Genomic DNA, 24,521 nt, shown 5'->3' with positions numbered 1-24,521 from the left:
GGGGAGGAAGAGCAGGAGGGGGAGGGCAAGGAGGTAGAAGAGGGGGAGGGGCGGGAAGGAGAGGGAGGAGAAGAGGAAGGACATGGGGAAGGGCAGGAAGGAGAGGGGGGAGAAGAGGAAGGAGATGGGGAGGGACAGGAAGGAGAGGGGGGAGAGGAGGAGGGAGATGGGGAGGGGCAGGAAGGAGAGGGGGAAGAAGAGGAAGGAGATGGGGAGGGGCAGGAAGGAGAGGAGGGAGAGGAGGAAGGAGATGGGGAGGGGCAGGAAGGGGAGGAGGAAGAGGAGGAAGGAGATGGGGAGGGGCAGGAAGGGGAGGAGGAAGAGGAGGAAGGAGATGGGGAGGGGCAGGAAGGGGAGGGGGGGAGAGGAGGAGGGAGATGGGGAGGGGCAGGAAGGAGAGGGGGAAGAGGAGGAAGGAGATGGGGAGGGGCAGGAAGGAGAGGAGGGAGAGGAGGAAGGAGATGGGGAGAGGCAGGAAGGGGAGGAGGAAGAGGGAGGAAGGAGCTGGGGAGGGGCAGGAAGGGGAGGGGGAGAGGAGGAGGGAGATGGGGAGGGGCAGGAAGGAGAGGGGGAAGAGGAGGAAGGAGATGGGGAGGGGCAGGAAGGAGAGGAGGGAGAAGAGGAAGGAGATGGGGAGGGGCAGGAAGGAGAGGAGGAAGAAGAGGAAGGAGATGGGGAGGGGCAGGAAGGGGAGGGGGGAGAGGAGGAGGGAGATGGGGAGGGGCAGGAAGGAGAGGGAGAAGAGGAAGAAGAAGAGGGGGAAAGAGATGAGGGGCAGGAAGGAGAGGAGGAAGAGGAGGAAGGAGATGGGGAGGGGCAGGAAGAGGAGGGGGAAGAAGAAGAGGGAGGGGAGGAAGGGCAGGAAGGAGAGGGGGGGGAAGAGGAAGGAGATGGGGGAGGAGAAGAAGAGGAGGAACAAGAAGGAGAGGAAGAAGGAGGAGAAGAAGAAGGACAAGAGGAGGAAGAAGAAGAGGAGGGAGGAGAAGAGGAAGAGGGTGAAGGAGAGGAGGAAGAACAGGGGGGAGGAGAAGAAGGAGAAGGGGAGGGGGGAGGAGAAGAGGAAGAAGGAGAGGGGGAGGAGGAGGAAGGGGAGGGGGGAGGCAGGGAAAGGGAAAAGGAGAGGGATGTAGGGGAGAGGAAAGAGGAAGAAAAGAGGAGAGAAGAGGAGGAGGAGGATAAGGATGAGACCGGGAAGTACCAGGAGACAGGCAATGCAGAAGGTGAAAGGCAGGGAAGTCAGGGTGGAGGAAGAGAATCCAAAAAAGTGAGCAAAATCAGAGAATCTGCGAAATATGACAAAGGCAAAACATATTCAGGAAAGCGTATTTCTAATAGAGAGGGAAAGGGCAAAGAGCATCAAGCACAGAGGCTCCAAAGGCCAGTGCAGGCCACACAGCTTTTAGAAAATGGGCCACCAGGTTCCAAAAAATTCTGGAATAATGTATTACCACATTATTTGGAATTGAAGTAACAACCTTTAAATTTGACATGATTGTGTCCAGCCAAACAGTGTGAACACGTTATGTGTAATAGGCACTCATTCTGTTAAATCAATTGTATGTCACAGTTACTTTACATGTGGTACAGTAACAACCAATAAACGGTAACTTGAGGCACTGGTAAATTTTGGCTCCTCTTAAACTAATATTTTAGTGTATTTTCCCCGATATTATAAATATATAACTAGAAAATATCAAAAGGTCGTAGCATCTAGTGTTCTAATTCCTCATTAAGGACCTCCTCATTAGGAAACAGGAGTCTATTGTAAAAGTACTTTGTGTGTGCGAATAAGTCCCTTTAAAAATGGCATAGATCTTTAGGGTTATGAAAACATCTAATTTCTTATATGTTAGCCTACTTTTTTCAGTCTGTGATTACAATTTGCCTATTGCATAGAATAATTTTATAATAATGGGTGGTATTCTAAGGCTAAAATGAGGAAGTCACGTTTTTTAAAAAATACTACTGTCTTTTTACCTTTTATGTGTCTTTTTTGCAACAATCTACAAAGTGACACCTCTTTTAGTTACTGTTTGGTAAATGACAGAATATCTAATGAAAATGAAGATAAATGTACATTGTAGAATTAAGAAAAACTAAATATTGGCCAGGCAGAGCTACTCATTGGGCCTCAGTTTCCTCATCTGTACAATGGAATAGATTAGATGTTATGATAACTATAGCCCTTTGTAATAACTCTTAGATTCCAACGTGTTTGTTATTTGCATGAGAAAAAAATTTTAAGGAAGAAAAATAATACTTTACATTTAATCTAGTTTTCTATAAAACATTCCTTGCTCTTTCAGAGTTATGACAGCTTTAATGTCTCTTGTCTTCTGTAATTCTGTATTTCTGAACTCCCATAATTTCTGAGCTTTCCCTCTACTGCCAGACTGTCATCCTTAGTACTGTCATTCCCAGTGTCTGTTTCGTACCTTCAGTGTATTCATTCACTCTTCTGTAATTCTCTGTTTGCTGCTTGTCACAATGCTTCAAGTAAAATAAAAAATTAAATGTTTACAATCAGTAGTTGTTTGTGAAAAGAGAAATTAAACTGAATTTTAGGAAGGCTAGATTTCCAGGAGAGTAATTCTGTTGTATACAATGCAGCGAGTTTGACTGGCCGTTATTCATAGCTTTCCTTTCCCAGTCCCTTCTACATCTTGGACACAAGGGATCTCTTATATTTCATTTTATCAGGGAGGATTTTGATGGTAAACTTCCTGGAACTTTTGTGTAGTTGAATCCTTTGCACGTTTGATTTTCCGTGAATGAGAATATGAGGAGAAGGACTAGGATGGTAAGTGAAGACATTCCGAGGAGCAGTTATAAATCTTGTCTTAGCTGCAAGACTCTTGAGTAGCTTCCCCTGGCTAGCCAAATATGCTGATTTGCATTGCGGTGTTCTACCAAATTCTACCACATTCATTAAAGTTAATAGAATTGAATTAATACTTTCATTAAAGTGTATGTGCTTTGTTGTTAGTTCTAGTGCAAAACATGGGTATTTCAATAGTAGCCTTACTTGAGGAGTTCCTGCTGTGGCCAAGCAGGTTAAGGATCTGGCGTTGTCTCTGTGGCAGCGGGGATTCAATCCCTGGCCGGCACAGTGGGTTAAAGGATCCACCATTGTCGAAACTGTGGCGTACATCATATTTGCGGCTCAGATTCGATCCCTGGCCTGGGAACCTCCGTATGCCAAGGGTGGAGCCATAAAAAAAAAAAAAAGTATACTTAAGGAGTTCTCTTGTGGCGCAGCGGGTTAAGGATCCAGCATAGTCACTGAAAGGGCTTGGATTGCTGCTGTGGTGCAGGTTTGATCCCTGACTTCTGCATGCTGCAGGCATGCCCCCCCAAAAAAAAGTAGATTTAAGATTAAATAAGATGGATGACAGAAGTGGGGTTTATAAAGGAAGAACCTCCAAGGAGATGAGAAACTCTTCAACTCAAGTCACTAATATGAAAGGTGTGGGCCTTCATCTTCCACTAAAAAAATAATCAGCCAGCAATACTGATACGATGTTCTTTCTTTTCTTTCTTTTTTTTCTTTTTGGCCTTTTAGGGCCACACCCTCGGCCTATGGAAGTTCCCAGGCTAGGGGTTGAATGGGAGCCATAGCCGCCAGCCTGGCCACAGCCATAGCAATACCAGATCCGAGCTACATCCTCAACCCATGCTGCAGCTTGTTGCCAGATCCTTAACCCACTGAGTGCGGCCAGGGAGCGAACCCTCATCCTCATGGATACTAGTTGGGTTCTTAACCCGCTGAGCCATGACAGGAACGTCAAACAAGTCATTTTTTTTTTCTTTTTTTCATTTTCGGCGGCCCCACAGCATATGCAGTTCCCGGGCCGGGGATCAGATCCGAGCCACAGTTGCACCCTGTGCTGTAGCTGCAACAATGCCGGATCCTTAACCCACGTGCCAGGCCGGGGGTCGAACCTGCGTTCCAGTGCTCCAGAAATGCCTCAGATCCCTTTGTACCACAGCAGGAACTCTGATACGATGTTCTTAAGATATGTCCCTCTCAGGATTTGAACTGGTCCAGGTAACCATTTGTAAAAAGCAATTCTTACCCATTTCTTCACATTTCCCTGGCCAAAAAAAAATTTTGTTATGCTCTTTTAGAAGCAGTAATTCGTGCAGGCCTGTGCTCTGGTCAGAAGAACACTAGCCTAGTCATTTTGAGACCTGAATTAATACTTGGTTAAGTAGATCGAAATAACTGATTCCTTTATTGTCCCCATCTGCTTGGTTGATCAAGCTTTTGCTGATCATTTCTGAGGCAAATGTGAGTTTTGTACGTAGAATCCATTGAGTTACAGTTTCAGATGAGGACTCTGGCAGAAAAATCAGGTAAGCCCCCAAGGAGTACCACAGAAACATCTGCTGCTGGCCAGCAGCACTCCAGGTGAGTGCACTTGAAACGTTTTCTGTTATATCACTGTAGAGATAAGTTTGTTATATACATGCGCATTAAAAAGAAAATAGGGGAGTTCCCGTCGTGGCGCAGTGGTTAACGAATCCGACTAGGAACCATGAGGTTGCGGGTTCGGTCCCTGCGCTTGTTCAGTGGGTTAACGATCCGGCGTTGCCGTGAGCTGTGGTGTAGGTTGCAGACGCGGCTCGGATCCTGCATTGCTGTGGCTCTGGCGTAGGCCGGTGGCTACAGCTCCGATTCGACCCCTAGCCTGGGAAACTCCATATGCTGTGGGAGTGGCCCAAAGAAATAGCAAAAAAAAAAGAAAAAAAAAAGTTTCCATGGAGGAAGGTGCTGTAATTCCTTCTACTGTAAAAGTTAAATGTGATTTTATGTGCCCAATACCTGACACATAACTTAATATTTGATATATACTATTCATTCAACAAATATTTACGTATTGAGCACCCAGAAGAGGACAGAAGCTTCCTCAAATCAGGTAGAGATGAGGGCTGCTTACAGTAAACCGCCTGTGGCCCTCTAACCTATCAGAGGTTAGTTAGTTACAGCTTTCTTGCAAGAACACCAGGTAAAAAGAGTTTCTATGGACTTCCCTGGTAGGTGGCCTAGTAGGTTAAGGATCTGACGTTGTCACAGCTGGGGCTCAAGTCACTGCTGTGGTGCAACCTTGATCCCTAGCCCAGGAACTTCTGCATGCAGCAGGTTCAGCCAAAAAAAAAAAAAAAAAAAAAGCGTTCTTATGATTTTGCCTTAATTGTTGCTTGTCAGTGCCTTTTTCTTTCCCAATACTCCAGTGTTTTTAACCAAGACTGCCCAAAGATAACAATATGATAGGAAAGCAAATCTATGGCTTTCCTCCATGAAATCTCTTAATTAATAAGAAGAAAATCATTTTGTACCTTGGCTATGCAGAGTAAGATGTGGCTCTTGATCTCTAGGAACTCTTGGCGATTTCTCTAGGCAGACCAGAAAATGTACCAGTACAAGAGAGTCCTTGGGAGTGGCACTTTAGCTGCCCCTGGGAAAGACGAGGAAAAGGCTTCCAGGGAGTGATGGTGAAATGTGAACTGAGTCATGACAAAAAAACCTACCTAGGTGAAGAGGGGGCAGGGCGATGGGAGCCGTGAGAGTGTTTCAGCCTAGAGTTTCCTTTGGTCTGGATAGAGAGGCATGGGACCTTCTGTGTTTTTTAAAGATGTTCAACAAGAGAAAGATGAGCACACTTGGGCTTTTGTAGCATCATTCTGGCAGCAATGTGGAGGGTGGATTGGAAGGGAACCAGACCAGACTCAAGGACCAGTCCGAAGGTAATTAGGGTAGACTAGGCAGAGACTGAACTAGGGCTGGACTAGGACAGTGGGATGGGGAGCTGGGGACGTATATTACTGAGAAAGATTTAGAGATAGAATTGGAGGACTTAGTAAAGATATGGAGCTTGGAAGGAGGGAAAAAGCCAAGCTTTTCTTGTTTCTTGCTTGGAGAATTGGGTAGAAAGAGTGCCATTCAATCAGTGAAGGCTGAGAACAGTGGAGTAGGGGCCAGCTGGGGAGATTGCTTGGGGCCTGTTGATCCAGGAGATGCTCACCAGGCAGATGCATATCTGGGACTGGAGCTCAGGAAAGATTACTGAGATCACTGGCTTATAAATGTAGGTTACAACTGCGGATTTGAATGACAGGCCACATTCATAATGTGAAAAGAGAACTGAAGAGAGAACTCAGGGAAACATCAGTAGGTAAAGGGAGGTTGAGAAAGGGAAGTCTGAGAAGGAGGGAGGGTAGGAACACCTAGGAAACAGGGGCCCCAAGAGCCGAGGAAGGAGCAGTAGAGGGCTGCAGAAAGGGCTTCGGGCAGAGCCCACGTTGCCTGAAAGAGTGAACTCCAGAAATCTGCTTTGCAGAGAAAGAGATTCAGAATTAGATGTTAAGAAAGTAGTATCAAAGAGTGCTACTAGCATACTGCTCAATATAGGAAGGGAGATGTTTGTTTCAGAGACTTTGGTGCTCTGGGGAGAAAAAAAAATTCTAAATTTTTATTTACTGTTACTATATACGATGATATGTTAAGAATAGGATATTTCTGAAGTACGCTTATCAACAAGAGTCTGCAATGCTTTAAATATCAGTTGGGAGGGGGGCAAAAATAACTCCGTTGGCAGCCCATTATGGTCTTTAGATTATTTGGGCAGAGTTGGTGCAGAGCACGGGCTCTGTAGTCCAGTGGTCCTGAGTTCCAGACCCGGCCCTTCACTGACTAGCTGAGTGGACACCTGGAAAAGTTTCGTTTTGTTTTGTTTTTAACTTTTCTGAGTCTTATGTCCCTCTTTTAGAAAGGAAGGGGTGGAGTCTTTTGATAATTAGTTAACACCTGGAACACATTATGGGTACTCAGCAAACACTAATCTGTATCACTTTAATTACCCCCTGTGATCACATCAAGCCAGGTACGGTGCTACCCTCATGAATCTCTTACGTCACTGACATGCATGAGTTTTGTTTCATGTGCCTGTGAACCCTACTTTTGTTTAAAGATGACATAGCAACCCCCCATATTAGCTTAAGGAAGTAGATCCATGGGAATGGAATGGATTACAATAATGATAACCGTTAAATATGGGCTAGAGTGAAACTACCACTAGACACCGTACATGAGTCAAATGCTGCCCCTCCGCATTTGAACCGTGATGCAAGGCTAATGGCACTCACTTGGTTAGCCGGAGATTTAGATATTAGTGCTATCACAGGACCGCAGATTTCCCTCTATATGTTAATGTTTTTATCAAATAGTAAAAAAAAAATCATTGACATGCAAAATGTAATCATGTATCCTGCATTTGTTTAAGATAAAGAGGAAGGTAAATTTTCTAATGAAAAAGGGGTAGGGGGAATAATAGACTAAACCTGAAGATGAGAATGAAACTGTACTGGCAAGATGGTCAGTACTCTGAGCACTGCATTCAGTTTTGCAGGCCACTTATCAGAGTCAACCTGTAATATATTGGGTAGTGAAAACAGAGGATTAAGGGAGTTCCCTTCGTGGCTCAGTGGTTAACAAACCCGACTAGTGTCCATGAGGATGCAGGTTCGATCCCTGGCCTCTCTCAGTAGGCTAAGAATCCAGCGTTGCTGTGAGCTGTGGTGTAGGTCGAAGATGCGGCTCGGATCTGGTGTTGCTGTGGCTGTGGTGTAGGCCAGCAGCTGTAGCTCCAATTAGACCCCTAGCCTGGGAACCTCCATATGCCGCTGGTGCAGCCCTAAAAAGCAAAAATGGAAGGAAGGAAGAAAATAGAGGATTAGGAATGAAGTAAGGGATTGGCACGTAAAAAGAAGGGAAAGTTTAGAGGTTATAAAGTAATGTCATTAGAAGGGAAGAATTAGGAGGCCACAACTGGGTGCAGTCCAGCCTGCAGACTTATTTTGTTTGGTGTACATAGTGATTTTTTAAACATTTGAATCAGATGCCAATATTGCAATAACAGGAGATTTTACATTAAAAAAGTTTTTCAGACTTCTTTTGGGAAACCTGAGGGTCTGGGAGCATCATGCCCTGTGGCCCAGGTGAGGCCACCCCCCACTTCCCTGTTGTCCCGGGACTGCTCCTGACAGGCATCCACCTTCTTCCCTTGCTTGCTCTGGCTGCCAGGTGCCTGGCAGAGAAGAAGGGGATGCATACAAGAGGGTAGAGCAAAGGAGTGTGCCCTTTAAATGAACTATTTTCTTGCAATAAGATCTGGGACATGGCAAAAAGTGTCCCAGCTTCTTGTTTTTGGACAGTTCTCAATGCACACCAGGGATTCTATCTTACTTTTTATAGAGTGGCCTTTCCAAAATCATGTCTATTTCTATACAAATACTTATTGTTTGCTCATGTTATTTTCTCTGTAAACAATATTTTTCATCTCGATACAAACCCTCCCAGGTAGGTGTTGCCAGGGTCATTTTTGCATTTTGCAGTTAGACTGCAAAGTACATTAAGTGGATGCCTGGTGCAGGCCATGAACAGTGGAGCATGGCTTGGAAAACCGTGTTTAGGTCTTTGTAGCTAATGCCCTTCCTACTCTCTACTCCTACCTCAGTAATTTCTACTGCAGTTAAAACATGAACTTGTATGTTAATGCTTCTTGTCCTAAAAAAAAAAAAAAATCTCAAAATTGAGATTTCAAAATATTTACTTTCCTACTTGGTAAGACTTAAAGTTTTGTGCTCTTTTAAACTATTTGGAAAATATGTTCTACCCTGTATGACACTGAGGCATGTCATAAATCCAGAATTGTAACACAAAATTTGATGCTTCGTAGTCCTTTTTTTAACTTGAGAAAAACCCTCTTTGGAAGATATGTACAGACAAGTATATTATCTCATACGTGTATAGCTCCATGTATTTTCCACAAACTGAACACACTCATATACTCAACATCCAGATCAAGGAAGAGCAGAGCATCAGCTCCCCAGAAACTCCTTCAGCCCTCTTCCCACCATTTCCCGTCCCCCTCCAAGGGTTACCACTAGGCCAACTTGTGATAGCAGTCTCTAGTCTGTAAAGCAGGCAGTGTAATCGTATTCTGAGGCAGACTGAAGCCTCATGAAGAAAAGTTAGTTTCTTGATATTTCCTATAAGAAATGTAAAAAGTGCTGCCCTGGCCCAGGCCAAAGACTGTAGCTCCCTGTGCTGGGTCTGACCAGTGAGACAAGGCTCTGTTTGTGGGAGCCAGGCCCGGGCATTTCTCCACTGAGGTCCTACTACCACAAGAAGCATTTCCACTGACTCCTCCAGACCACTTCTTTCCATCTTCTGTGCTTCTGGTGCAAGAATGTATTTACACTTTATCCTTTCTTTTTATAAAATGACAGTATACTGCTAATCTCTCCTCAGTTGTTTCAGTTTGAAGGTAAGTGCTGTATGTGATCTAAAGTAGTTGTCCAGATGTACATAGATTAATTTTAAGTGTGCTTAAGTAAGTGCAAAATGCTCCAATTGATGATGTGATTTCTACCGCAAATGCCATTTTCTAAGAGCTTTCTCAAACTTAGAAAATGGTATAGTTCCAACAGTTCATTGTTATAGATTGTTATTGAGTGAAATTGTAGCTCATTTTAAGAGATGAGTGTTTTGTGTATTTCTAAAGTAAGATAAAACTCCATGTTTCTTTTTTAATGGCATGATATCCTACAGATACATTACTACCATGGTCAACGAGCACAGTTGGAGTTGATACAGGTCCTAGATTAGTCAAACTCTCCGAGTAACGGGTAACGAGGACTTTGATGGAACACAGCTCACTGACCCTTCCTCTGGGAGATAAACGGGCAGAGTGTGAAATTCTCTGTCCCAGGAGCTGTGGTCTTTCTGGTTGGCCTTCATATATTTACATGTATGAATACCTGTGTATATCAGGCCAAGTCTTCAATCTAGGAATCTTGCTTTCCATTCCCTTCCGAAGTAACATGATCTCTGATCATGTTAGCTACTGGTAATGTGCATCTGGCTAGCCATAATATTAAGTCACTTAGAGGGGAAATCATGCAGAAGAAAAAGAAAGCTTTAGAAGGTCTTCGTAAATGGTAGCTATCTTGTCGTTAACCCTACCCAACCTAAGCATGGAGCACGTCCTTTGATATAACCCTCTGCCTTGGTACCAAGTTTCCCTCTCCTGCATTCCCCTCCCAAGTGCACAGTGCCTCATGACCTTGACTAACCTAAGTTCAGCCCGCCCAGAGTAACTTCTGAAACTCTTTTTTAAATCTCAAGGCTTCACTTCTGGATTGCTTGTCCTCAGTGGAAATGCTGTCTGGCCATAGCCTTAGTGCCACTGGCCTGAGGATGCCACTTGTATCTTTTACTAAGGTGTGAAATATAAACACATTCTTTCCCTAGCCTGAACTCTCACATTTTTATTTTTGCCAGAAAAAAAAAAGGTGAGTTAATAATTAGGGGCATTCTTTTCAAACTACCCAATGAAGATTCTTTTGGGTGTCAGGCTTCTCCTTAACCGAATAGCCACCAGGAAGGTGACTGTGAGAAGCTGGTTACAGTGTTGAAGGGATTTAAAGGGCATATAAGGCTTCAGGCAAATATGGCCAAGGTGAAGTTTGTAAAAACATTCTTCAAGAGAGTGGATGGCACAGATTACTTACTGTGTCACCTATTTTAGGGGTTGTTATGCCTTTAGTGAAACACATAAATGAAAAGCATAGGAAAAATATCCAATAAGGAGTCCAGGCTCCTAATGACAAAAACTAAGCAGTATTCCACCCAAAATATGAAATGGCAAAAGGAAAAAAAACCTCAATATAGAATAAAGGATAAAACTAATATTTTCTGCCTTTACTTAATAAGCATTACATGATTTATTACCAGTGTATCAAGTCCATAGACAGGCTGTTTTGTAATTTGGATTTGCTGGACAGGAGCCAGATGGACTAAATTCTGCTGCTCTTCAGCTTTCCATCTGCTTTAGGTAACTAAGAGCAGACCATTTAAACTGCCTATGGCCCTTTATCTTTTTCCCAGAGTGTAAGTAATTATAGTTACCTCTCTCTTGTGAATGTTGTTGAATTGTACTTCTAAAGTGATTTTAAATCCCTTTGTTTTGGAAAATGAACATAATATATAGATGTGATTGTTATAATGTTACTCTAGATGGAAAGATTTTTAACTTCTCTAAGATTCACAAGCATTCTTTTGAGACAGCCCAGAAAGCGTTTTGTTTTTCCACTTTAACTTTACCATAGGTGCACAAAGAACTCTGGGAACCCTAGTCGTTGAAAATGTTGAAGTAGAACAACATGCGTGAAATCCTTGGTAATATAGTAACTCGATATGCTGCGTGGATTATGCAGTATTTTATTTCTTTGACTCTAATATTTGAATTCATGGTCGTTGTGTTCTTTGAGATAGCATAAATTATTTATAGCAGCCATATCAAATCTGGTTTTTTTTAAAGGAAATGTTAATTCTTCCTTGATTATCAATTTTTTCACAGGATCAGGAATTTTCAGAACATGAAGAATCAGAAGACGTGGATGAGGAAACGGAGGACTGTCTAGAAGACAAGAAGAAAGCCATAGGAGATAATAAAAGTGCTCCTAAAGACGACCACAGTGAAACCCCCAACAGATCAATTAAAAAGGTATTGACAGCCATTGAAAAGGTATGATGACATGTGCTTAAATCCTGAGAGCCTGCCCAAGAGAGAGTGAATAGGTCCCCTGGTCTCTGCAGAGGTCAGATTCCATCTTCTTTGCAGAGCAGAAATACTTCTATGAATAACTTGATTCATGTACTATAGGAAAAGCTTTGACAAATTTATCATTCAGGTACCCTTTTTTTCCCTACCATTCTTTCCACACTTCTTGGTAGCATTGTGTTTCTCACGTGAGTGGAAGTCAATTGATAAGGGCCAGCATAGTACACTGTTGAGAAACGAACCAACAAGTTCAGCACTAGGTCCTTGAAATGATAAAATTACAACGTGTTAGCAGCCCTGTACTGGTGGCAGAAATGAAATGCGTGTGTGCGCCCATACATCTGCTTATTTACATGTGTGTGGACACATCAAAGTTGTTCCCTGCGATGTTTGCCATTGTGACCCGTTCTACACAGATGTTGTCTACAAGAAAGTACTTATGGGAGGAATGGGCGGAGGCCATTCCTGAAAGTCATCCTGAAAGTTGGCGCTAAGGGTGCCAAAAACATCTCTTGCATTTGGCAGATTTACTTAAGACTGACCCTGCTAGGAGACAGTTGGTAGGTTTGCTAGCACTACTCTGGATTCATTTCAAAGCTGTGGAATTCAGACACCCAAACTGAATGATACTGTATTGATTGATTTTCATTTCATCGTTTTGCAAAGAGCTCCGAGTATATCATGTCTTCTCATTGATGAAACGCTATCATCACTGGTCTGTGCGAGGTTTTTCTCTCTTTAAATTGATTTCCTTTGAGCCCCATTCCCCTTACATAGACAACCGTTGAAACATACTTGTCCTTTTATTTGAATATGTACTTGTAAAAACATGTATTGTTTTGTGTGTATGTATTTTTCATTTACAAAATGGCTTGTGCTCTAGAGATCATTCTCTTCCTTGCTTCCTTCTTTTTCCAAGACTCCTTCCTCTCACTGAGAAGAAAGGAAAGATTCTGTTTTTTGTTTTTTGGGTGGTTTTTTTTTTTTTTTTTGGCCTCACCTGCAGTATATGGAAGTTCCTGGGCCAGGGATCAAACCTCTGCCCCCACAGCAACTCAAGCCGCTGCAGTGATAATGCCAGATCCTTAACCCACTGTGCCATAAGGGAACTTTGAAAGATTGTGTTTTATAAGGAACATTTATCAGTTCTAGTTAGTGTGGTCCCTAAAATGCTTTAGCATAGAATTCATTAAACTCCAAATTGACATTATAAAATGTTGAGCTAATTCATATACCAATTAATGTTCCTAAAACTTGTTCAAGTAGACTTTTGAATATACAATTGTTGTTAATCATACAGTATTAAGCTGGGAGGGACAGCAATGATCACTCAGCATCTAAGGCAAGAGTCCGGCGAAGAGAAATCGTCACATGTTTATGTTGTTAGCTAGAGGCTGACTCTAGAACCCTGCTTAAAATCAAGACTAGGTTTTCTAGCCTAGCACAAATAATGGTTTTCTCCTATGTTGTTTCTTTATTATTTATAGGGCCAAAACGCCAACCAAGAGGAACGGGCCATTCATGAATACAATGAAAATCCAAAAGGTGTGAGCACATTTGACTTCGAAAGCATACTTTTACAAAGACTAGATACATACTACTTTCATATGTCCATACTGATATATGTGCATATGTGTACTGTAACTGAAGAATTATAGCTTATATGCATGTATTCTATTTTACACTGTTTATTGTCACATGACCCTCATAATAAGTTGTGAAATATGTGACTCAGGCTTATGTGTTCCCATTGATCACCACCACAGCTTCTTTACCTAAAAATATTTGCATCACTCATGGCTGCTTAGGTGTCAGTGTTAAGTGGTTTAAAACAGCCTTTTTAACTACCTTTTTTTTTTCCTTTTCAATCAGTATTATTAAGTTGGGCTTTTGTCCCAGATCTCGATTGACATGTCTGCTGAGTACTGCCAGACCCCGTCACTGATGTCTAGGCGGGCCTCGAGCCATAGCAGGCCTTCCAGTTATTTCCCCCAGAGCCCAGACCTGAGTCTTTGATCTCACCACGGATGTTTCAGAGGACTCCTTTGCCAAGCCTCACTGTTTAGAAAACAGGTGCCACAGAACAGAGGGGACTCTGATCACCCTCGAGACCTACAGTTTCTACACCCAGATCATCGGTGTTTTTGCTCTGTGACCCCTATATTATGTTTCCACACCATGACATCACGATGTGCTTTTTTCTGCCTTCTCATTACAAATAACTGTCCATAGTAATGGGTATCTGATCTGAACTTAAGCAGAAAAAGGAAGAGTTCCCATAATCCTTTTTTCCTTCAAACTTCTATAGAAAGAGTATTTAAGTTTTAGAATATTTTAAGCAAAAATGTTAAAATATTTGTCATCTCTAAGTATTCTTAGCATATAGCCTAAAGTGTTAAAAAGAAATTAAATGTAAGATTTAAGTCATTGATAATATAAAATTAGAAGAATGCATATGCTTCATGAGTGTGTGTGTGTGTGTGTGTGTGTATACATTTTTTTTTTTTGTCTTTCTGTCTTTTCTAGAGCCGCACCCACGGCATGTGGAGGTCTAATCGGAGCTGTAGCCACCGGCCTACACCAGAGCCACAGCAACGCCAGATCTGGGCCGCATCTGCAGCCTACAGCACAGCTCATGGCAACGCCAGATCCTTAACCCACTGAGTGAGGCCAGGGATTGAACCCACAACCTTGTGGTTCCCAGTTGGATTCATTAACCACTGAGCCATGACGGGAACTCCTCATGAGTATAAACATCATTATTCAACTACAGAATACGTGGATTGATTTGAAACACTAAAAAAATTATGTCCATTTGATTATGACTAGGTTAATGTTTTATAAAGGTAATTTATATTTTACTAAAGTCTTCCCTAACACTTACCATTGCCTTTGCTGTATTTGGGTTCTAGTCACCTAAATATTTACAATGTTGGTCAGGTCATTCTGGGATTTTTGCCTTAACGTTTCAGGAAATATGCAGTGGGCTTTGTCCACCACTCTTGAATATTACCCCATAATTCAGGGTTGATAGTTTCACTAAAAGCATCAGGACTTTTCTTATTCTCATTCATTAGTTAAGAAAAATATTTCTAAATATATCCTATCATAGGACACACACATGATAGTGCAAAGAGCATTTCTTCAGAAATCCTGGAAGATAGTGAATCAACGCCAAGTAAAGACATGAAAAAATCGACGAAGGTAAGTTAAATGAACTTTTCATTTTAATGTTAAGGCCAAAGTATTGGATTTCTTCTTCTACTTTTTATATGGTGATCCACATAATTTAACTCCTTCAATATGAATTTTTTTTTTTGTCTTTTTGCCATTTCTTGAGCCGCTCCAGCGGCATATGGAGGTTCCCAGGCTAGGGGTCGAATCAGAGCTCTAGCTGCCGGCCTACGCCAGCGCCACAGCAACGCAAGATCCGAGCCGCATCTGCAACCTACACCACAGCTCACGGCAACGCCAGATCGTTAACCCACTGAGCAAGGGCAGGGATCGAACCCGCAACATCATGGTTCCTAGTGGGATTCGTTAACCACTGTGCCACGACGGGAACTCCCAATATGAGTTTTTATGGCCCAAGAACATGTGAAAAATTTCAGGTAATGGTCCACATTTTTAACATGCATATTTACTTATTGGATTTTAAATTCTGGGTCAGGTTGCTCTGCCAAAATGTCAATAGCACGTTCCTTTCAATCACTCATTGATACATACTGATTCATCATACAGTAAAAGATATGTCAAAGAATTCTTGCTTTAAATTATAAGAGTGTAATATTCTGGAAGTCTAGAAGAGAGTAAAGCAAAGCCAAGAAATAGGATGAATGAAAAAATAAAGATGATTGTTCTTAGAAAATATTACAATATGCTGCTCTAGTCTCTCCTGACTTATACCTGTTTTGGAGTTGTCAAAAGACTCTTGGATACGGGTCTTCTTCGTGGAGGTAAATTGCTCTTTCCAGTTGCAGAAGAATTTTATTGACTCATGAGACCACATTTCTAGGTAGAAGTGTTAGGAGGAAACATGGAAGACAAGAAAAATGAAAGGTCTTGTTAATTCTTCTTCAACCTTATGTCTTGGCTTAAATGTCATTTCCACTCAGAGGTTTTTTTGTTATTAGCAGCACTTATATAAATTATTATGTCCAATTATTATTCTCTCATATAACACCTCTTTTAAAAATTTTATTGGAGTATAGTTGACTTACAGAGTTGTGTTAGTTTCAGGTGTACTGCAGAGTAAATCAGTTATATATATATACAGATATCCATTCTTTTTCAGATTCTTTTCCCACATAGGTTATTACACAGTTTTGGGTAGATTTCTCTGTGCTATACAGTAGGTCTTTGTTACCTATCTAATTTATATATAGTAATGACATAACACCCTTTGCTTTTCCTTCTTTGTATTTTTCACAATTTCCAATTATGTGGTCATTTATACATTGGTCTACTTCATATCTCCATATCCCCAGTGGCCTTCAGCTCCATGGGGACAGAAACTCTTTTCTGTTTTGTCTTCCAGTGTATCCTTAGCACATGGTCCCCAGTTCCCAGTACATGGTAAATGCTCAGTAAATATTTTTGATCGACAATGAATTGTAAAATGTAAGGGAGTAAGAAAGAGGAAAGGATGAAGGTAAAACCAGCATTTACCTTAGAGAGTAAACAGCCTGCCTTTTGCCATCCTGGCGGGTATATTGCCAGTCTGAAATTCCTTTCAGAATTATTTCAGAAATGTCAAATGTTATTTTAACCTAAATCTCCACATTGTTCTCTTTTACTTAAAATTACTTTGTGACCATTCTGTCAACAAAACAGAATTCACCGTTGAAATTTGTTTAGATGATTTTTAAATGTTTCAGATAGCCAAGTAAGGACCCACGATTTTAATTGGCAGCAAAGATCTTTTGGTGATTGTTATATCTGGAAATTACCAAATATTCCTTTTCCAAACCGTAGCAAATTTGGTTTCACAGTTAGCCACTAATAAAAATGTGTTATTGGCTTAATTTCTACCTAAGTAAGCTAATGAAAAAAACAGTGAGCTTTTCAGCTATTAAGAATAATTTCTTGAAGTTCCCGTTGTGACTCAGCGGGTTAAGAATCCGACTAGTGTCCATGAGGGTGAGGATTCAATCGCTGGCCCCATTCGGTGGGTTAAAAGATGCGGCATTGCTGCGAGCTGCAATGTAGGCCGGCAGCTGCAGCTCTGATTCAGCTCCTTGGCTGGGAACTTCCATGTGCCACGGGTGTGGCCCTGAAAAAACAGAAAAAATAAATAAATAGATAATTTCTTCCCATGATGGAATTAGTTTATTCATGCATTTATTTAGCATATATTTACTAGGTGCCTCTTATATGCCAGGCACAGGGCTAAACAGTGGTTAAAAATCCAGGGCTGTCCCTCAGAAACTAGCAAGAACATGGCGGATTCCTGGCTAATTCCCTGTGCCAGTTGAGTCAATAGATTTCTTATTCATTGTCACTGCCATAAATATAAGAGGCTGAGATGAAAATATCTCCACCAAAAATTATGCCCATGGATTCTTGCCTTTCCTGGCGACTGCCTTTTCTCTGATGCTATGTTTTGTTTACCATGATAGCACAACTCAGCACGTTTGCCTCAAGTACACAGTTAGCTTTGCTCTGTTGTGAAGAAAATTTGAGGTAAATTATACATATTGTCTCCTGTTGTTGTCAGTTTTTCCCAGGCTTAAAAACCTGAAACCAGGGGAGTTCCCTGGTGGTCTAGTGGTTAGGATTCAGCACTTTCACCACTGTAGCCTGAGTTCAATCCCTGATTTGGGAACTGAGACCCCATATCAAGCTGCTGCACACCATAGCAGAAAAAAAAAAAAAAAAACAAAAAAAACCCCTGAGTCCATCTCTTTGAGACCCACCTAATAATTATGCTCCTACCTTTTCAAAATAGCTTTATTTAGGTATAATTGACCTATGATGAACTACACATATATTTAAAGTATAGAATTTGATTACTTTTGACATACATATATACCTATAAAAGCATATTTACAATCAAGTGTGAACAGTGCCATTCCCAGCAGATGATTCTTTGTGCCTCTTTGTGGTCCCTGTCTACACCCTCCGTCCCCCTGCCATACTCAGCAGGCGACTGATTACTGTTTTGAGATTCATCCATTCGTGTATCAGTAGTTCATTCCTTTATATTACTGAGTGGTATTCCATTTTGAGTTAATTCCTTACATGGTACAGGAGTGGAGAGAAAGTTCTTTTTTTTTTTTTTTTGCATATAAACATCTAATTGTTCTAGCACCATTTGTTGAAAAAAAAAAAAAAAAAAGACTGTCCTTTTTCTGCTGAGATACCATAATACCTTTATTAGAAAGCAATTGATTTTTTTTTTTTTGGTCTTTTTGTTGTTGTTGTTGTTGTTGTTGCTATTTCTTGGGCCGCTCCCACGGCATATGGAGGTTCCCAGGCTAGGGGTTGAATCGGAGCTGTAGCCACCGGCCTACGCCAGAGCCACAGCTACGTGGGATCCGAGCCGCATCTGCAACCTACACCACAGCTCACGGCAACGCTGGATCCTTAACCCACTGAGCAAGGGCAGGGACCGAACCCGCACCCTCATGGTTCCTAGTCGGATTTGTTAACCACTGCGCCACGACGGGAACTCCCAATTGATTTTTTTTTACCTGTGAGCCTATTTCTGGATTCTGTATTCTGTTCCTTCAGTCTGTTTATGTTGCGCCAGTACCACACAGTCTTGATGACTGTAGCTTTAACATAAGTCTTAAAATCAGGAACTGTTAGTCCCCCAGCTTTGCTCCTTTTCAGACTTGTTTTGGCTGTTCTAGACCATTTGCACTTCCATGTGAATTTTTAGAATCAGTTTGTTGATTACTGGGGGGAAAACAATGCCTGCTGGGATTTTAATTTGGGATCATTTCTGAATCTATAGATAAATTAGGGAAGAATTAACATTTTAACAATATTAAGTCGCCTAATTCATGAACATGCTGTTTCTCTTCATTTATTGATGTCTTCTCAAATTTTCTTTAGCAACGTTTTGTTGAATTTTCCTTAACATGGAAGTTACTGTTTTGAGGTCACTGATTTGAGACCTTTCTTATTTTTTATTAGAGGTTTTTTATGCTATAAATTTCCCCTGAAGTACTTGATATGTTGTGTTTTCATTTTCATTCAGTTCAAAATATTCTCATTTCCCCTTTAATTCTTCTTTGACTCATGGGGTTTTGTTTATTTGTTTGTGTGTTTTTCTAGGGCCACACCCATGGCATGGCAGTTCCCAGGCTAGGGGTTGAATCGGAGCTGTAGCTGCCAGCCTACGCCACAGCCACAGTAACACCAGATCTGAGCCACATCTGTGACCTACACCACAGCTCACGGCAACACCAGATCCTTAACCCATTGAGCGAGATGAGGGATTGAACCTGTGTCCTCATAGATACTAGTCAGATTCATTTCCACTGAGCCATGATGCAAACTCCCAACTCATGAGTTATTTAATTTCGGGGATATTAAAGATTGTGTATTTGGGGATTTTTCCAGTGATCTTTCTGTTATTAATACCTAATTTAATTACATTGTGATTGGAGAACATACTTAGTATGACTTGATTCCTTTTAAATTTATTGAAACATGTTTTATGGCACATAATCAGATCTATCTTGGTAAATGTTCATTTGAAAAGAAGGTTGAAAAAATACTCTTGTTGTGTAGTGTGTTTTCTCAGTGTAACTGGGTCAAGTTGGTTGATAGTGTTGTTCAAGTCTTCTCTATCCTTCCTTATTTTCTGCCTACTTGTTCCATTATTGAAAGAGGGGTATTAAAATCCCTACTATAATTGTGGACTTATGGAGTTCCTCTTGTACTTCTATTAATTTTTGCTTTATGTGTCTGAAAGCTGTTATTTGGTTCTGTGATATTTAGGATTGTTACATCCTCTTAATTAATCGACCCTTTCATCATTATGAAATAAACTTATTTATCCCCAATAGTATTCTTTGCTCTAAAATCTACTTGATCTGATATAATATAGCCACTCTAGTTTCTTTTGATTAGAGTTATCTTTTAACATCCTTTTACTTTTAACCCATTTATGACTTTATATTTGAAGTGCATTTGATTAGACAGCATATATATGAGTCTTGCTTTTTTTTTTTTTTTTTTGCTTTTTAGGGCACGCACTCGTGGCATATGGAGGTTCCCAAGCTAGGGATCTAATTGGAGTTACAGCTGCCGGCCTACACCACAGCCACAGCAATGCCAGATCTGAGCCACATCTGCAGCCTACACCACAGCTCACAGCAACACCAGATCCTTAACCCACTGAGTGAGGCCAGGGATCGAACCCACAACCTCATGGTTTCCCAGTTGGATTCGTTTCCACTGCGCCACGATGGGAACTCCGAGTCTTGCTTATTTAACTAATCTGAAAATCTCTGCTAATCAATCTTCCTTTTGCCCAAATAATACAAGATTGTAGAAGAGTTACCTCTCCTATCATTCCTTCCTTCCCATTTTACATGTTATTTTATCAAGTGTTTTAATTTTTTAACCTCACAAATCAAATATCATTATTTGTTTTACCATTTTCTTTATTCGCTATTTCTTTTCATATCTATTATATATTTGAATATTTCTTCTGTCCTCTTTGGAACTCTAATATAAAACGTTTCATTCTGTTATCTGTGTCTTTTAAATATTACTTATTTCCCATGTCTAAGTGATATCTGTAGAAATTTCGGAGCATGTCTATTTCATAGCCTGTTTTCATCTGAGACTAATCTGCTATTTAAACTACCCATTGAGTTTTAATTTCAGTTTTTATACTTTTCACATTTTGAAGTGAAATTCGATTTTGATTTTTTTTCAAATAAATCTGATGTTTTAAAAACTAGTGTCTTGTTTTGTGTTCATTTTTTTTTCTTTTTACGGCCACACCTGCAGCATTTGAAAGTTCCTGGGCCAGGTGTTGAATTGGAGCTGCAGCTGGGACCTACGCCACAGCCACAGCACAGTGGATCCCAGCTCCACCTGCGGCATACACCACAGCTTGTGGCAACGCCAGCTCCTTAACCCACTAAGAGAGGCCAGGGATAGAACCTGCATCCTCACAGAGACAATATCGGGTCCTTAACCCACTGAGCCACAACAGGAACTCCCTGTGCTCATGTTTTTTGTTTTAGTCTTTTAAATAATTTAAGTATACTTATTTTATATTTTGTATTTAGTTATTCCAGTGTCAGACATCCTTTGGAGTCTAAATCTGTTTGTTGCTTTGGCTGACTTGCTTATGGTGTCTTATTTGTTTCTGTGTTTTACAGTTCGGATTGTGAGTTCACGTTCAACTGAGACTTTTTGTGGAAATCGTTTAAAGCTTAGATTAGGGCAGGTCCATCCATAGGTAATTTGTATTAGTCTCTGTTAGCTCACTCCAGGACCACTTTCGGCTAGTGTCTCAGTTCAGGATTTCCCACCCACACCAATAATGTAAATGGGAACCCCAAACTCACATCAGGAAAACGTGTTATTTTGTTACCTCCCAATGTTTGTAGGTGGACTTGAGTCAAAGGCCTAGTCCTTAGAGGGTCCCCACTTTATATAGGGGTCTCAGTTCCAGTTCTCTGCATTTTTGTGAGACCAAATCTGCTAAAATCTGAGAGTTGAAGTTATGAGATCAGTGAATGCCATTTCAATATTCAACTTGCCTCTGAGGCTTCCAAATGCTCCTGCTTCATTTTTTTTTTTGACCAACAGATTTTTATTCATTTTATGAGCTTACATTATAAAATTATACTTTATATACTTTTTCAGTATTTCTTGGAATTTTGTAATGGAAGAATTTTTCATGACATATATTCCTCCACAATAGCAGGAACAGAATTTCTCCCATTTTGGTTCATAGACTCTCTCTCTCTCTCTCTTTGTGTTTTTAGGGCCGCACCTGTGGCATATCCAAGTTCCCAGGCTAGAGGTTGAATCAGAGCTGTAGCTCCTGGCCTACCCCATAGCCACACAGGATCTGAGCTGCGTCTGCAATCTACACCACAGCTCACAGCAACACCGGATCCTTAACCCACTGAACGAGGCCAGGGATCAAACCCCTGTCCTCATGGCTATTAGTTGGGTTTGTTTCCACTGTGCCACGGTGGGAGTCCATAGACTCTTTTTGAGACACTGGCTTTATACCTTTTGCCTCTAGTTCCTCCATTCATTAAGACTGAAAGTAAGCTGATCTTATTAGCACCATTTTCATTTCTGAAGGGGCGAACTCCTCAGCTGTTTCTGTTGTTGTTTGGTTTTAGCATCTTATCAAATCCATCATTCGGGTTGTCATTCTTTAGGAATCCTGTTTTCTGTCTGGCTAAATCCTCAAAGGGCTGAAATCCTTTGGGACTATTCATTCATCATCTCCCTCGATGTCTCCAGCATGTGCCTGGTTGGCCTTCTCTCCTTGATATTATCCTCCCCTGACTTCTGAGCTGCCTCTTTTTCCTGACTTTGTCCCTGCAAAGCTCAGTCCCCAGGGCCGGCTCCTCTTCCTTTCACACTTGGCTTTTCCTCAGTCTCTTTTTTTCTGCTCTCTCTCCTTCCTACCTGAAATCCCTGAGTTATGGAGCCCCCTTTCATCTCTTCAGCTGGTATCTGCATTCTGCCCATCCGCAGCTGTGGCCTCCCCCGAGCAGCAGACCCATATATCTAGCTACCTACTCAGACCCCCGGGGCTCCCACTGCCACCACTTGGCAGCACTAACATTGCCAGAAGTTCTGGTCTACAAGAATGGGGAGGTATATCCTCCCCTAGAATATCCTGGTTTTCAGCTTTTCTCCTATAACAAAACAAAGAAATACTGAATTTGTTCTTTGAAGAAAAATGATAACATTATTACCAAAGCATTGGTAAAGCTGAAGGGTAAACCCTGAAAGATCTCGCTTTAGGGAAGAATCATGATTGTGATTGGTAAAAGAAAAAAAGCTTGGTGGATACTAAGAATGTACCGTTGTGATGCCCCATAAAGATGTGATGAAATAATCTTAAGACTTGTGGGGGAGTTCCCGTCGTGGCACAGCAGAAACAAATCCCACTAGGAACCATGAGGTTGCGGGTTCATTCCCTGGCCTCGCTCAGTGGGTTAAGGATCTGGCATTGCTGTGAGCTGTTGTGTAGGTCGCAGACGCGACTCCGATCCTGTGTTGCTGTGGCTGTGGCTATGGCGCAGGCTGGCAGCTGGAGCTCTGATTCAGCCCCTAGCCTGAGAACCTCCATATGCCATGGGTGGGGCCCTAAAATACATTAAAAAAAAAAAAAGACTGGTTGAAAATTATACCCCCAAATACTGTTAAGTGAATATTCTACTTACTGAAATGAATTCTCTTATGTGTTTTGTTTTCTAGGTTTTCCTCTTTAAAAGGATGTCCTTGACAAGTCAGAAAAGTATGGAGAATATTGAGCCACTCCCAGAAATAAAACCAGTAGGAGATCAAATAGCTTTTAAAAGAAATAAGAAAGATGCCAGCCAGAACCACATGGGGCAAAATCATCAGGATACCTCACCCCCAAATATGGCGAGAAGGTCAAAATCTTGTACAGTACTATGAATGTATATTTATGCTTTCCTGATCACCAAGCACATCGTAATTTATACTTGAAAAACGTTTGCGTTCTGAAGGAAAGTTTCTGATAACAAGCTTAATAAGCTTTTAATGATATAACTTAATAATATGTTTTATTTGGTTTGAATATTACGACCTGTTTTGATATTTATTTAAATGCTCATATTTTTGACAAGCAATTTCAAAATATGTATATCTCAAACTCTCCTTCAAGTGTTGTGGCCTTAACTGTTCAGTGTTGCAATATAAAATATATTTTTATATGTGAAAGTTAAATTAAGATATTTCATCATTTTTACTAAACAGTTTTACTTCTTTATAATTTCATAAGGCAATATTTGCAGTCTCATAACACTGTAACAGTTTTTAATGTATTTGCAATTTTCAAAAACTGAGTCAAAATTGTTTTTAATGAACATATTTTAATAAACTATATCTGGTCAGTTACACTGTTTAAATGGGTGAATATCAATAAAATTTAGAGGTACCTGGAGTTATCAGTTGATAAAATGGGGGCAAAAACAAAATCTAATTTTTTTTGGTTCTTTTTAGGGCTACACCTGCAGCATATGGTGCTTCCCAGGCTAGGGGTTGAAGTGGAGCTACAGCTGCCAGCCTGCACCACAGCCATGGCAGCACTGGATCCTCACCCACTGAGTGAGGCCGGGGATCGAATCCACATCCTCGTAGATACTAATCAGGTTTATTAACTGCTGAGCCACGATGGGGAACTCCCCCCAAAAATCTAATTTTAAAATATTGAAAGACACAAAAATGCATTTACCTCTGAGTAAGGGAAATATCGGGACAACTGTATAAACAGTACATCTTTGTGGAGAAATTAAGATTTCTTTGCTTCCCGCTCTTCTCTTTAAGGAGGTGATTTGAAATGAAAACATGGCAGATTATGAGGTATGATCTGCACTGTTTGACATGCCACAGATGGCCACCTTAGCAGAACGGACACAGCCGGGCTGGCTCACTTCAGCTGTCTCTAGCGTTGATAGTGGTCACCCAGGTTGGCTGCATCACACAGTGCTCTACCACAAGGAACAGAAAGGGTAACGCTGCTGAGTCTGCTTTGATAAAAACATTGCTTTCCTCTGCTCATTGATGCTAGTTAGTTGATGGAGCAAACTACCTTCATTTTTCCCATTCCAGCTTCTGACTAAAACATTTGCGTATTCAGTCACAGTGACCATCACCCCCATTTAAACAGAGAAAAAGATGCTCCATCTTTGTGTTTCAGGCACAAGG

The 24,521-nt window shown here is 41.2% G+C and overlaps 1 protein-coding gene across 5 annotated transcripts in view; it reads left to right on the top strand.

Annotated features, from left to right (window-relative positions):
- RPGR (retinitis pigmentosa GTPase regulator) overlaps nt 1-23,654 on the top strand; it is a 57,084-nt gene extending 33,430 nt beyond the window's left edge. For 3 of the 5 annotated variants that reach the window (XM_047764696.1, XM_047764692.1, XM_047764690.1), the window contains 4 exons: nt 11,424-11,591; nt 13,115-13,172; nt 14,740-14,831; nt 23,046-23,654. In XM_047764696.1, coding sequence (XP_047620652.1) covers nt 11,424-11,591; nt 13,115-13,172; nt 14,740-14,831; nt 23,046-23,249 — 522 coding nt within the window. In that variant the 3' untranslated portion in view covers nt 23,250-23,654. The remainder of the gene's footprint in view (nt 1-11,423; nt 11,592-13,114; nt 13,173-14,739; nt 14,832-23,045) is intronic. The other 2 variants (XM_047764693.1, XM_047764691.1) reach the window with 1 other exon arrangement.
- The last annotated feature ends 867 nt before the right edge of the window (nt 23,655-24,521 follow it).

Source organism: Phacochoerus africanus, chromosome X, assembly GCF_016906955.1.
Source record: "Phacochoerus africanus isolate WHEZ1 chromosome X, ROS_Pafr_v1, whole genome shotgun sequence".
Classification (NCBI taxonomy): Eukaryota; Metazoa; Chordata; class Mammalia; order Artiodactyla; family Suidae; genus Phacochoerus; species Phacochoerus africanus.
The sequence above is the reverse complement of the archived record's forward strand: the minus strand, read 5'-3'. Positions and strand labels throughout refer to the sequence as shown.